At 37.4% G+C, this 12,093-nt stretch overlaps 2 protein-coding genes and 2 long non-coding RNA genes across 9 annotated transcripts; 2 read left to right on the top strand and 2 right to left on the bottom strand.

The window, feature by feature from the left end:
* Positions 1 to 412: 412 nt before the first annotated feature.
* On the bottom strand, positions 413 to 10,514 carry LOC139995114 (GTP-binding protein Di-Ras2). Of its 4 annotated transcripts, none has more exons than XM_072018295.1 (5): positions 10,269 to 10,514; positions 10,058 to 10,191; positions 8,957 to 9,162; positions 5,968 to 6,186; positions 413 to 5,388 (listed from the first exon to the last, which is right to left on the bottom strand). In XM_072018295.1, the coding sequence occupies exons 3-5, from the start codon at positions 9,092 to 9,094 to the stop codon at positions 5,155 to 5,157; spliced, it is 591 nt and encodes a 196-aa protein (XP_071874396.1). In that variant the 5' UTR covers positions 9,095 to 9,162; positions 10,058 to 10,191; positions 10,269 to 10,514; the 3' UTR covers positions 413 to 5,154. The 4 variants fall into 4 exon arrangements, with proteins under 4 accessions (XP_071874396.1, XP_071874393.1, XP_071874395.1 ...); XM_072018292.1 differs by having other exon boundaries at positions 8,957 to 9,166; positions 10,269 to 10,513; XM_072018294.1 differs by having other exon boundaries at positions 8,957 to 9,166; positions 10,058 to 10,187; positions 10,269 to 10,513.
* Positions 6,773 to 8,541, top strand: LOC139995116 (uncharacterized). 3 transcript variants are annotated; one of them, XR_011801872.1, is made up of 4 exons: positions 6,773 to 6,991; positions 7,412 to 7,522; positions 7,604 to 7,749; positions 7,846 to 8,541. It is a non-coding gene; the product is annotated as an uncharacterized lncRNA (long non-coding RNA). The 3 variants fall into 3 exon arrangements; XR_011801871.1 differs by having other exon boundaries at positions 7,412 to 7,740; XR_011801870.1 differs by having other exon boundaries at positions 7,412 to 7,749.
* Positions 10,481 to 11,737, top strand: LOC139995117 (uncharacterized). Its single transcript, XR_011801873.1, has 2 exons — positions 10,481 to 10,611; positions 10,733 to 11,737. It is a non-coding gene; the product is annotated as an uncharacterized lncRNA (long non-coding RNA).
* On the bottom strand, positions 10,937 to 11,959 carry LOC139995115 (ARL14 effector protein). Its single transcript, XM_072018296.1, has 3 exons — positions 11,622 to 11,959; positions 11,296 to 11,558; positions 10,937 to 11,222 (listed from the first exon to the last, which is right to left on the bottom strand). Exons 1-3 carry the CDS (start codon positions 11,694 to 11,696, stop codon positions 11,138 to 11,140), a joined length of 423 nt encoding a protein of 140 aa, XP_071874397.1. The 5' UTR covers positions 11,697 to 11,959; the 3' UTR covers positions 10,937 to 11,137.
* Positions 11,960 to 12,093: the final 134 nt, after the last annotated feature.

Here is a 12,093-nt window from a genome sequence, read left to right as displayed (position 1 = left end):
AATATATAATAAATATATGAATAAAATATATGAAGGTGACCAAGACTAGAAGTCTGCACTAAACTGAAGAATCTTATACCCAAAAATTATTTCTGCTTTCAAACTGAAAAAAAAACGAATACAAGAGAATATTGTTGAATGATGAAAAAAAAATATATAAAAAAGAAAAAAGAATATGATACTTATATTTTGAATGGAGATAGTCCAGGACTGGAAGTGGAGTGATTGGTTGTAGAGAACAAGCTTGTTGCCAAGAATTAAGATTGTATAATTCGCAGGTTTTATATTTTTTTCATTTTCTTCACGAGTACAGATTCGTAGCCGGTTAAACGGTTCTGGAGTGTGGATAATAATAATAAACGAGCCATCGCAACAATAAATCGATCATTGTCGATATTCGTAATGTTATTAGTTATTTTTTTTTTTTCTTCATCTCTTCTTCGTTTCGCTAAATATTTAAAACGTTCTTCGTGCCTTCCTAAAGACGCACACCCGCGAGTATACTGTGGAACGCGTAGCAATGATATGTGATTCCTTCGTTTCCGTCGATTTACGACCGATCAAAGGTGGGAGTTAACCAAATTTGAATAATCCCTTAAAACACTCACGGATCTTCTATTTAATTTGCACGAGATCAGATAGTTGATTCTCCTTTTTGATTGTTATACTTTCTTCTCTGTTTCTATTTTTATCTTTCATAACATTTTCTGCTTCAACCTGAGTTATATGGATATGGTAGATCACTGATATGATTATTTGTTGATATGGTAAAACTTCGTTGATTTTTATTTCACGATATCGATCACAGACTTACTTTTTCTCTAACACCCATTTGTCCCCTTCTCCTCCCCCACCTTCGATTCAACCGCATATTTTTATCGCCAGTTCCTTAAAACTCATTTTAAACGACGCTTCTCTTCTTTTTACACTGAAATTTCTGCAGGAAGCTAGGTGGACAAGCGTTAGCTTTGTTTCCTCATCATGGTCGTTACACATATCATTTATGGTTCCTTCTCCTCTCCTTTCTTTCGTAAAGTAATGAGAAGATACGGATATTATCGAGAGAATGCATGTTTTTAAAATCGATCATCACTTAACAACAAGCTTAAGCCTAAGTAAATTTCCCATAAATAACGACAACGTATTCTTTGGAATTTTTAGCACGAACGACCCTGTATCCTTCTCTCTCTCTCTCTCTCTCTCGCGCGCGCGCTCTCTCTCTCTCTCTCTCGCTCTCTCTCTCTCTCTCTCTTCAAACACCTAATCGTAGAACTTATTATTCGAAGACGATCTTCACAGTATTGTTCTTTAGTTTCACGACGATTATTCGATTTATTTTAAGTGACAGTCGATTTGACACATCGACGACGCTCTATAATAAGTTCACTGGAATTAAATCTATGGAGAGAACGATGAAGAAAAATCGAATAGAAGATTTCTATCCTGAGCTGGACTCGAGCCAGAGTTCATTCGCGTACGAAGGCAAGCACTAGACCACTGCGCCATTATAGAAGACTCGTAGTGAAATAGTTAGTTACTTATAATACACTATCTAGATTTTTACATCTTTAAGTAAATATATCTGTAATATAATAGACGATTTGTATTCTCATTAATATTGCACCTATTTGGATATTGCATTCTCCATATTTTCTATTTCTTATAGAAAAATTGAATCAAGCGTTCTAATCACTCTGAAACTTATTAGTTTCTCTTATAGTAATTATATCTATGAATTTCTATAGTAAATGCTTCTGATAGAAACGTTGCCTATTTTTTTAACGTTTTAATCTACCCAATACCGTCTTTTTAAGTATAGCATTTTTGTTTCAATTTTCGTCTTCGAATAACAGCCACGATCAGATTATTGGAAATATCGTACATAGGTACATTCGTGGGCACACAATAAAAAATAAAGCGTAATATCGTAAGAGATCCATCGTGTTCTGTTATGTTTCGTGGTCGTGCGTGCCTTGGCAATTATAATACGATAAAAAATTGATGCTCTCGATGTATGCGTGTACTCTGTTTGGCGCGTATAAATATTTCAAAATTGAGCGGGCGATCTACCGCGCACGCGCGACGGACGCGCGCGCTCTTTGAACAAGGACGAAGTAATGCGACTTCACTGAAACAAATTTTCGCTTCGGCGTAACGTATTCTTATCGCGAGGAAGCTTCCTAAATTAATCCTTTGAAAATCACGATTCAATGTACGTATATAAGACGAAGCACAATTATACAATGTTCTCGACGAATGCTAAAAATCGAACACCAACATCTGTAAAAAGGATCGCCTGATCTCGCAGATAGAAAATCGTCAAAAATCGCGGTTAGAGATTTTTCAACGTGATTAACAAAGGATTAAATCAGAAGTTATATTTGCGAATTGTTTGCAAAATCGTGAAAACAATAGAAATCGACCTACGATCACGCAGAAAAAGCTCACAATTTATACAAATCACACCGATTGGCCCCGAAAAAATCATAGAATACGATATATCGATTTCTAATTCGCATGTGTATGTGTGTGTTTTCCTCGTTTTCCCCACCCTTCCTTCCCTTAACTTGCCACCCTTCTTCTCGTCTCTCGGCATGTTGAGGGTCGATTTCATAAGGTCAGATTCGCCTTTGACTAGACTCTTTTTAACCTTGCATCTAAATATAACATGCAGGCATGTATGTATATACAGACTCATGCACAGATACGCGAGAGCATCAGGCCGCCAAGAAATTAATGCAACACTAACCATTACATTGTGACAAACCTTTTCAACTTTACAATAATTCCAGGAAAACAATTTCGACGTGGGTGCCTTTTCTAGTCACTAAAAGGTATATAGGTAAATGAACCTTTTTTTACGTATCAGTTGTTAATAAATTGCAGATTTATATACAGTCACGCAAAATTTGAAATAATGTATAAATAAATATATAAAATATTCAAAGAATAGTACTTGCTATAATACTCATTCAGTAAAAAAATTCAATAACTAGAATTTGCATAAATATCCACAATTCATTTGTTAAATTAGATTTAAACGACAATATGGAGTTTAAGAAACGATGAATCGACATGAAACCGGCCCTCATTCCTTAACTGGTGCACGCACGTACCTGATTGTATGCTCACGGTTACAATACAGGATATGTGTGTTCCTTTCGTGAAACAACCGCCCAGTGATTCGCGATTCGACAATAATAATAATGATCATGGGTAATGTCATTGATCGTTTGTCTATCGTAATATCAGTGGAACAACGTATTTTGTCCCGTTAACGCGTTAGACAGAATTACAGCGTTTGTTTCTTAAAGCTATCGGTACGATGATTGAATGCTGGCACGAGTAGACAAAACGACGACCACGTATAAAATGGCTGGAACCATAATTCGTTGATGTTCGCTGGAAACAAGCAGTCACTCTACCGACCAAATTAGAGACTAATTTATCATCCACTCGTGCCTCCATTGCGTTTCTTAAATGAAAGGAAGCTTCGGCTCCCACAGATACAGAGACGTCATCGAATAACAGTTAAATACAAAGGAAACTATAGTAATCGGTCGCTCCAACAAAGATGAGCTGGACAGTCAGGGCAAATTTTTCAAGCTGATAACACTCATAATGTCTACTTTTGAAGAAATTGGCAAAAATTCCTAAAGTTTGTTTTAAGACATTCTCCTTCGCCCTCTCTATTTGTTTATCAATGATAGTAATAGTAATACTAGAGGACAGAGATATCATAGCGAAAAAGTTTGCCCAAACTCGGCCCAGGAACCTCGGTTGCAACAATAAACGCGAGTAGCAAGATGAACGAAACTCGAGTCGAGGAACAAACGAGCCCTTTGCGGCGAGTCCCTTTAATTAGCGTCTCCTCGCAAACACTAATAGCCTACGTCTGTGCGTACGACATACAGGAGGAAAACACTAAAATTTGGGTCAACACGGGAAACGCATGGTGCCTAATGACTCTGTGTGTGTTTGTGCGTGTTAGTACACGTATGTAAGCTTTTCTGTGTGTTGTCCGTGTATGTGTAAGTGTGTGTAAGTACATGTAATTGTATCAACCAACGTGTGTCGAGTAATAAATCCTAATTAGCATCGTTACAAAAACCTTACAACTATTCAACAAAAACCAATCTCGTAACAACTTTTTATCTAATTTTGTCGTTTCTCGTTCGCATGTGTTTCGCCCCTATGCTCCATCTCCGGATGGAGAAAACTTGTATGCGATACTAGTCCCAGAAATTGATCATCGCGTTAGTAGTCTCGGACAGCGGTCTCGGAAGATTTTCGTGAAAGAGCGTTGATTCTGTGTTGGATCGTCGAACCTGTTCGGTATACATCTCATCGTACATTAATACATATATATCAACAAACGTGGTCGAAACTATAAGCTTTGTACTGACTGCTCTTTCAAGGAAAATCCACGTTGTTCCGTTGGGCACGAAAAGGACGATCGCTTTTCGTCAGATCGGTTACTTGGTCTAGATCGGTTCTATGCCGGTCAGAACGATCGTGTCCCTTCCATATAGTAAGCTCGGGATAATCGAGCGGATGGTCAGAATGTATAATGATCCATTAACGAGCCGACTGGTACAGAATGAAAAACGCGTCGTTGGTCTCGTGAAACCTAGAAGACGGACCGAGTTACGTCGCTCTGTATCAAAATTAAAAAATCTATCAATAGTATAGTAATACAGTTTGGTTTAGAAAGAGACTACAAAGCGGCCCTAATGCTCTGAATCGACCGTCGTAACAATCGGCACGTTATTATCCCTCTTACCGACGCACAACCTCACAATCAATCCGATCTCATCGTTGGAGGACCCACAAACGTCCTGGAGAATTATTTATCTGCGCGAGAATAAGCTTCTTAATGAAAAAAGAGCATTAGATACACCCTGTACGACACGTAGTCTCACGGATATCTATCGTCCCTTTCGTTCGCGCAAAATCTAATCTATTCTAACTACTGGTCGTGTCGAGACTACCGTGGCCGATGCCACGCCGGGTCGAGAAATCGCCGACTGATTCTGTTACTTTTGTCCTTCGAATAACTTCTTCTTTTTCCTTCTCTTCCTTCTTCCTTCTGGTCGTCCTCATACACGATGCGCCGTGACTTCTTTCCATTGTAGCTGCTCTAATTCTGCTAGGTTACATTACGCAGCATTTTTCCTTTAGACTGATCGCATTGTTGCTTTGTACAGGCTGCAACGATACAGATCTGTTCTTCTCGAGCATCAGCAGGTCCCGAAATAATGCATTTACGTTGTGATTCGTCTTGGCGGATGTTTCCAGAAAACCACAGCCCCAGTTCGCGGCTTCTGCTGCTCCTTCGCTCATCGATACCTCGCGCACCGATGGACTCTCGTCGCATTTGTTCCCAACCTGTTAAATAATGAGAATCAAATAGAAATATCAGATTATATTGTTATTCTTCTTGTGAAGAATTTATAGAAAGATTGCTTTAAATATGAAAGATGAGAAGAAATGAGGAATGTCCATTTTTCGTGATTTTCCATTTTATAATACATTTTGTTTCTGAGAACTGGGACTAGAGAACTATCGAATTACAATGATTATAATGTCCAAAATGTCTCCATAAAACAGCGTTAAAGATTTAGTATACTGGTTTCATTCAGTGGTTTGTTCCACTCTGCACTGGAACAAAACAAGGATAAAAATAATTAATGTTTTATTACTCATTTTTTACGATGTCTAAGGTATAAACTTCGTTTTATGAACAATACAGTTAAATTTATTAAATGTTCTTCCTCTCGTGAACTAAAATATTAATTTTTTCGATAAAACTATTTTATGGCAATCCTTGTTTTCCCCTACTCTTCAAGTTATATTTATTCTGTAACATTCCTCGCTTTCTCGCTTTAATCTTCATATTATACATCATCATTTTGCTAGAAAAATATCACAACTTGAAAACGAGACAACCAAAAGAATAGGCCTTACCAGCATTATAGGTATCTGTGATACGTCCTGTCCCTTAAGCTCCCTAATAATAGCCCAGATCGGTCGTAGTTCCTCGAGGCTTTGCCGTGAGCACACCGAGTACACCAGGATGAAGGCATGACCTTTGCTTATGGAGAGCCGTTGCATCGCGGGAAACTGATGAGACCCCGTTGTGTCCGTAATTTGAAGCGTGCATATGTTTTTATTGCAGCTTATCACCTGAAATATTCGTAGCATAATCGTCCCATTTCCGCCCGTTTGAATATCTCTGTCAATTCGCCACGCTTCTCGTCGCAAACACAGCACGGGTCTCAACAGTTCCACCAACGAAGCTTTCTTATACTTTCCTTTTTCTCGTTCCGAAACTTCTTCGATAGTTTCAACGAGCTTGAAACTGACATTGCATCAATCGATTAGGGAATAATTTAAATCTACTTACGATCACGATCGATGATCGCTTAATCGATGTTAGAAATTGAGCAAACAATCAATTGAACGGGATCGTCGATAATTTGAATTATCCACTAATCGATCGATCGCGCAATCCCAATCGCAACGCGATCCATAATATTCGTTATTAATATCGATAAGGAAAAGCCTTCATTAATATGTATATATATATATCACTCATCTACTGCAACAATGACATAACACAAAAATTACGATTGTAGAAAAAACTTAGTTTGAATGTATTGAATCGTTGTAACTTTGTTAAGACCATATCTCTATAGTTAAAATATGACGTTAAAATTCATTGAATGAGCGATATATCGATAACCACTAGATATCGATATACGATAACATAAAAAATACATCGATTGAAAATTAATATCATTCGTATCTTAAAAGATTCAGAACAGGAAGCATCGTTAATTATGAAATAATAGAGGGTTGATTTAAAAGTTAAACGTATTCAAATGGTATTCGAATCGTATCTCTAACCTAACCGTATTATCTCGTTTTCTGGCGAGTTATATAACAATGTCGAGAGAACAATGGATTTGAAATGCAAATAAAAACAGAGGTAGAAAACGTTGTTCGGTCGAGGAGATCGATTGTTTAATCGCAGCTCGATTCCATGTGAATCTCGTGATTACAGAACGAGATAATGGTTAGGAGATGAACGATTAGAACAATGATCTTGCATCATGTATGAATCATCGGTGAAGCATCAGCGATTTACGTCACGACGGTCCCTGTTACTTATCTGATCGGGAAAATCTATTACCTCTGTTTCATATACGACATACCTCTACTACTTGCATCGCCTGTCCGATCCAATTCTATACTACTTCCCCGGTTAATTACCAAACGTGCGATAGTCTCGATATACGAGATCGCGAAATCGATTTAAATGATAAGAAATGCATTAACGTAGTATCTAGGCTGTTTCGATATTGAAACACACGGAAATTGAACTGACCAACTCTATCGAAACTTACAGGTACATATCCTTGTACAACATGGTAGGCCTGCAACGTTTGCTCTAATACGATTTGAAAATTGAGGAAATTCTGCATACAACATAGTAGGCAATGAGAATTTTTAAGTGCAAGTATTATAATTCGATATTCGTTATTCGAGTAAATGTGCAAGAATTTTGGAATACGTACGGAAATTTTTAATTCATTTCTAGGAAAATAGCAATTTGGAGCTTTTCTGATGAAAAATCGATGACATTTTTTACAACAAACATAAATGGAAATAATACGTAGATCAACGAATATCAGAAGATGAGGATATTTTGCCAGAAAGGAAATTGCCCTCGCTTACGTAATATACGTAATACGTAATTCTCTTGATTGAAGATTGTTTCAATAAAGATATTTCTCTTAGTTATAAACAGAGACTAGTATACTTTCGTTAATTTTCATTCAGATTCGTTAAGATCTCTGCGATAACACGGATTCGCATAACTCGACATATTTTTGGAATGTAACTATACCGTGTTATACGAGGGTACCTGTATTCCGTCTTTGAAACCTTAAATGCAAATATAATATTGAGAAGGTATATTGAAGTATGTATATAAATGTATATTGTCTTTAAAACCTTCAATGCAAATGTATATAAATGTATATCGATAAAAATTTGTTGGAATTGATCAATTTTGCTTCTGATTAACTTAATTAAATAAATAAATCATCTGCTAAAAAAGATACTAAAATATTTTGCACACTAGATCGCTTTTGAAAGTATGGAAATTAAAATTTATACATTCCATTTCTGAAAAGTTAAATAGTAATCTAAATACATACTGATAAAATTAAAACATTCTTTAAAAATTTGCTGGAATTGATCAACTTCGCTTCTAATTCACTTAATTAAATAGATAAATGAATTATCTAATTATACAGACAATCAAATTTTCATATACTATACCGGTTTTGGAAGTATGAAAAATAAAATTCGCGCGCAATTGAATCTAATCGATATCTAGATCAACCCTGCGGCTATATTATGAATAAGCTACGGATTTTTATGTATTCACATAGGAAATTTAAAATTGCACAAATGTAGAAAATGCACATAATATGAAAAAATATACAAAGTACGTATACAAATTATAATAAATTATAATTATAAGATCCAGTGAACGAAAGAAATTTCTACTTAGATTTCATTTATTCAATTTATAACCTATATTTATATAACCTATAAACCTATATTTAATGCAACATATTACATTTCTTGGTCTATGAAATTTATCTTAATTTAATGATTCTGATGAATGATGAAAATTGTAAGTCACCGATGACCCCCGTGGTAACTATCATGCTGATTTATAAAAATATCAATTTGCATAAAAATCCGCAGTCCATAATTTTCAAATTCGATTTTCTACAAAAACGGAGCATCGCATAGGAAAATTGTATTCTATATTTCCAATTTATTTTTTCGTGTAGAACCAATCTTTTGCCGATTTTACCATGATTATCGGGACACCATGTATAAAGTATACTAATTCAGGCATCCTTCTTAGGCTTACCTGTCTGTACGTATCCTCGATAGTGGGTATATAGGACTCACGAAAGGTTCCTTTCACGAAACGCAGCACGAGAGAGCTTTTGCCGACACCGCCCGCCCCAAATACCACCACGCGATAGTCGTTGCTCTGCTCCGGCATCCTGACATCTGCCGTCCCGATGATGTTAACCCCCGCCAGTCGGGGTCCGTCCGTGATCCCGTTTAAATCTGTCTGTCGCACACGACGTACAAAAGCGAAATTGACTCACACGCCCACGGCTTTTTGCGTAAAGGTTGCAGCAACCCTCCGCCACCCTAGAATCTCTCCTTCCCTCTTCTTACGCCTCTGCCGGTTGCTGTTTACATTGACCAATATATGTACTCTCTTTATTCGACTCCCACGAGTGCGATGACGTTTAACGACTGGCTGATTTAACTACAAAGCGAATCACTTTGAGCATCAATCAAATTATATATGGATTGTAACACTACTGTATCTCCAATTATCATCGAATGATTGAATCACAAGTTGAAAGCTTAATGAATAAAGTCAACGCGCAGTCATCAAGCTACTGCTCCACGTGCTATCTTTGCAATTTCGTCTGCAATTTTCCAATAGATTGTGTAATTTTTTAATAGAACTCTTTTCTTTTTTTTTTTTTTTAGCGATATTAGAATGCTCAATTGACTGATTACTCGGTGAGAAAAATGACGGCCCGATATAAATGCCACTTGAAAATCCTCTTACGACCCGTAATCATCCCTCTATATGTGTATATATTCAACAAGTGATGTTTGAGACTCGAGTCTCTTGTCAATGTTATCAAACAACGTTTTCACTTTGGAGGCTCAATGGTAATATCGACGACGATTTAAGAAACGTGTGAATCAGCTTTCAATATCAATCACTCTTGAGATCATCTAGAAAGAACGAAATAAAAAATAATCAGTACAAACAGCAGAGAGGTATTCGAGAGCCCTGAAGCGAGATATTCTTGACCAATTACTGAACCACGACCACGGTTAAACGTCGACGCGTCACGAGTCGCATTAGACGATAAGATCACGATCGCATTGACCCGGTGATGCGGAGGGTCTGCAGATAATAAAGTGTCTGATGAACCTTGTGGGCCAGACGATACCGCCGTGCGCTCTCTTTTCGTCGAACACTTTGACTTCCAGGAAACCGATATAGTTCCTGGAGAAGACGTTTCACTCAAGAAGACGTTCCCGTGTGCACTTGCTTGCCTCTTCTTCCTAATTCAAAAATCAGTAATGAACTTCACAGACTGGAGGTCGAGCTCCGTTAAGGTTCAAAGGAATCCTCTGCCCACCGAAACAGTCAACGTGCTAGACCAAGGAGACTTCTAGGAGCCGGGACGATAATAACTGGCCTAGCCAAGGATACTAATCCAGTGTCGATGTCCTGGCAAAGCGGGTCACCTGTCCAACGTCCAAGTACCTTAACCACGGCAGTTAATTAGCAAATGATCGATCGACGGGTGTTGCGCTCGATTTCCACCGGCCACGGGATCAGCATATTCTCAGCACTCTCTCTTTCTATGTCCGGCTACTCGCTACCGTGAACTTTCACGATCTCGATGGAAAACGAAGCGCACGCCCTCCGCACCGGGGCTCACCCCACTCCGCACAGCCGAACGTGTGTATGTGTATTAGGTACGTGCGCACTACGCCGAAAGTGCCGTAGAAAATCAATAGCACGTCCGTGTGCCGGTGCACACGCACGTGCACCGTCAACTGTGCATGATTTCCAGTCCCACCTACCTTGCTTTTGCAGGACTCTGCTTGCAACTCAACTCCTGTTCTGTTCTCTCACGCAGTTCTGGTTAATTGATTACGTACAAGGATGATCGGAGTGACTAGCTTGGTGACATACTGCTATGGTTTCCTAAAATGCTGATGTAGACATGATTGTGAAAGGATTCAACAGGAAGTGTTTAGTCTGAAAGCAAGGATATTGTAAAGAGACCAAAGACACGAGTACACTTATATATTAGTTTTTATGTTATGATTATTCTTGTTCTAATACATGTAACTTATATAATATTAGTAAAAGAAAGTAATACACGGTTTGAAACTCGATGAAGAACTTGGTAAAGTTCCTCTCTTTCCCTGTATAGCACAGCCATAGAGTTTTTATAAATACAGTACAATCATATTATAGATTAAAAGACTTGAAATTTTAAGGTTCTTTTAATAAAGGATTTTTTATGATGATATCGCTGCCTTCATTTTCTATTGACTTGTACGTCCACTTGCGATTATTCCTAGTAAAAGAACTGTATTTAGTGCTAGCTTGTGAAAGTTAATCCAGTTAACCAGCATTCTTTTATGCCAAACCTGCATTCGTGGCTACACTTTGGCGAAGAACATTTGATGCAAGGAAGATGACATCCTGCGCAATTCAAATTTAAACAGTCGCACAAATCATCTCCTGTTTGGATATATATGCCATTTTCGTTGTACAAAGCATGTCTTTTGCTGCCTTGATATAGTCGTCTATGAAGCTTTCGTTTCTCCCTTTCACTGTGTTCTGGATCGAAATTTCGCAGGAATTTTTTCGTCACGCTGTCTACTCCTTTTTGACGTGATCCTCGAGTTCTCTGTAGCAACATAGGTTATAAAGATGTGATAAAATCAGAATACATATTAATCCATTAACTTACTCGTTGAGTAGGTGGAGTAGATTCTACCAACGGGTGTGAGGGTGTTTCACTAGAATTCGAGTTTCCCGAATCCATATCTCAGATTTGAATTTCAACAAAATATAATTGCAGCAATACTTAGTAAGTTTTGATCTACATAACCTCTACCATACAGATTATGTTTCTGAAAATTTAATTTGAAGATTGTATAAAAGCATAAATATTTATACTTATGAAAAATGGATGATGTAATTAAAAACTTGTTCGCTTTTTCTGTAATCAATTTTTTCGTGTTTAATTAGCGATTAATAAAAATAAGCTATAGTTTATTGTAATACCAGATTTCCCGCTGAATTAGTGATATCTGTTGAGATTACGAGAAAATATTATTTATTTATCAATCTGATCTTACCGATTGCGGATACTGTTACCGACCTATGATAAACTACTGTAGACATCAATTATAAGCAGTTATACATGCTTCATAAAAGAA

Source organism: Bombus fervidus, chromosome 15 (assembly GCF_041682495.2).
Source record: "Bombus fervidus isolate BK054 chromosome 15, iyBomFerv1, whole genome shotgun sequence".
NCBI lineage: Eukaryota > Metazoa > Arthropoda > Insecta > Hymenoptera > Apidae > Bombus > Bombus fervidus.
This window is presented reverse-complemented; position numbering and strand designations above follow the sequence as displayed.

What these genes read in the sequence shown, in the direction of transcription:
- LOC139995114 (XM_072018295.1), bottom strand. Translation starts at nt 9,094, where the DNA reads ATGCCGGAGCAGAGCAACGACTATCGCGTGGTGGTATTTGGGGCGGGC. An exon ending in TCGAGGATACGTACAGACAG is followed by an intron (nt 6,187 to 8,956) that starts GTAAGCCTAAGA and finishes CGAATATTTCAG; the next exon opens with GTGATAAGCTGCAATAAAAA. An exon ending in CACAGATACCTATAATGCTG is followed by an intron (nt 5,389 to 5,967) that starts GTAAGGCCTATT and finishes ATTATTTAACAG; the next exon opens with GTTGGGAACAAATGCGACGA.
- LOC139995115 (XM_072018296.1), bottom strand. Translation starts at nt 11,696, where the DNA reads ATGGATTCGGGAAACTCGAATTCTAGTGAAACACCCTCACACCCGTTG. An exon ending in CTACTCCACCTACTCAACGA is followed by an intron (nt 11,559 to 11,621) that starts GTAAGTTAATGG and finishes ATGTTGCTACAG; the next exon opens with AGAACTCGAGGATCACGTCA. An exon ending in AAGTGTAGCCACGAATGCAG is followed by an intron (nt 11,223 to 11,295) that starts GTTTGGCATAAA and finishes TTCTTTTACTAG; the next exon opens with GAATAATCGCAAGTGGACGT.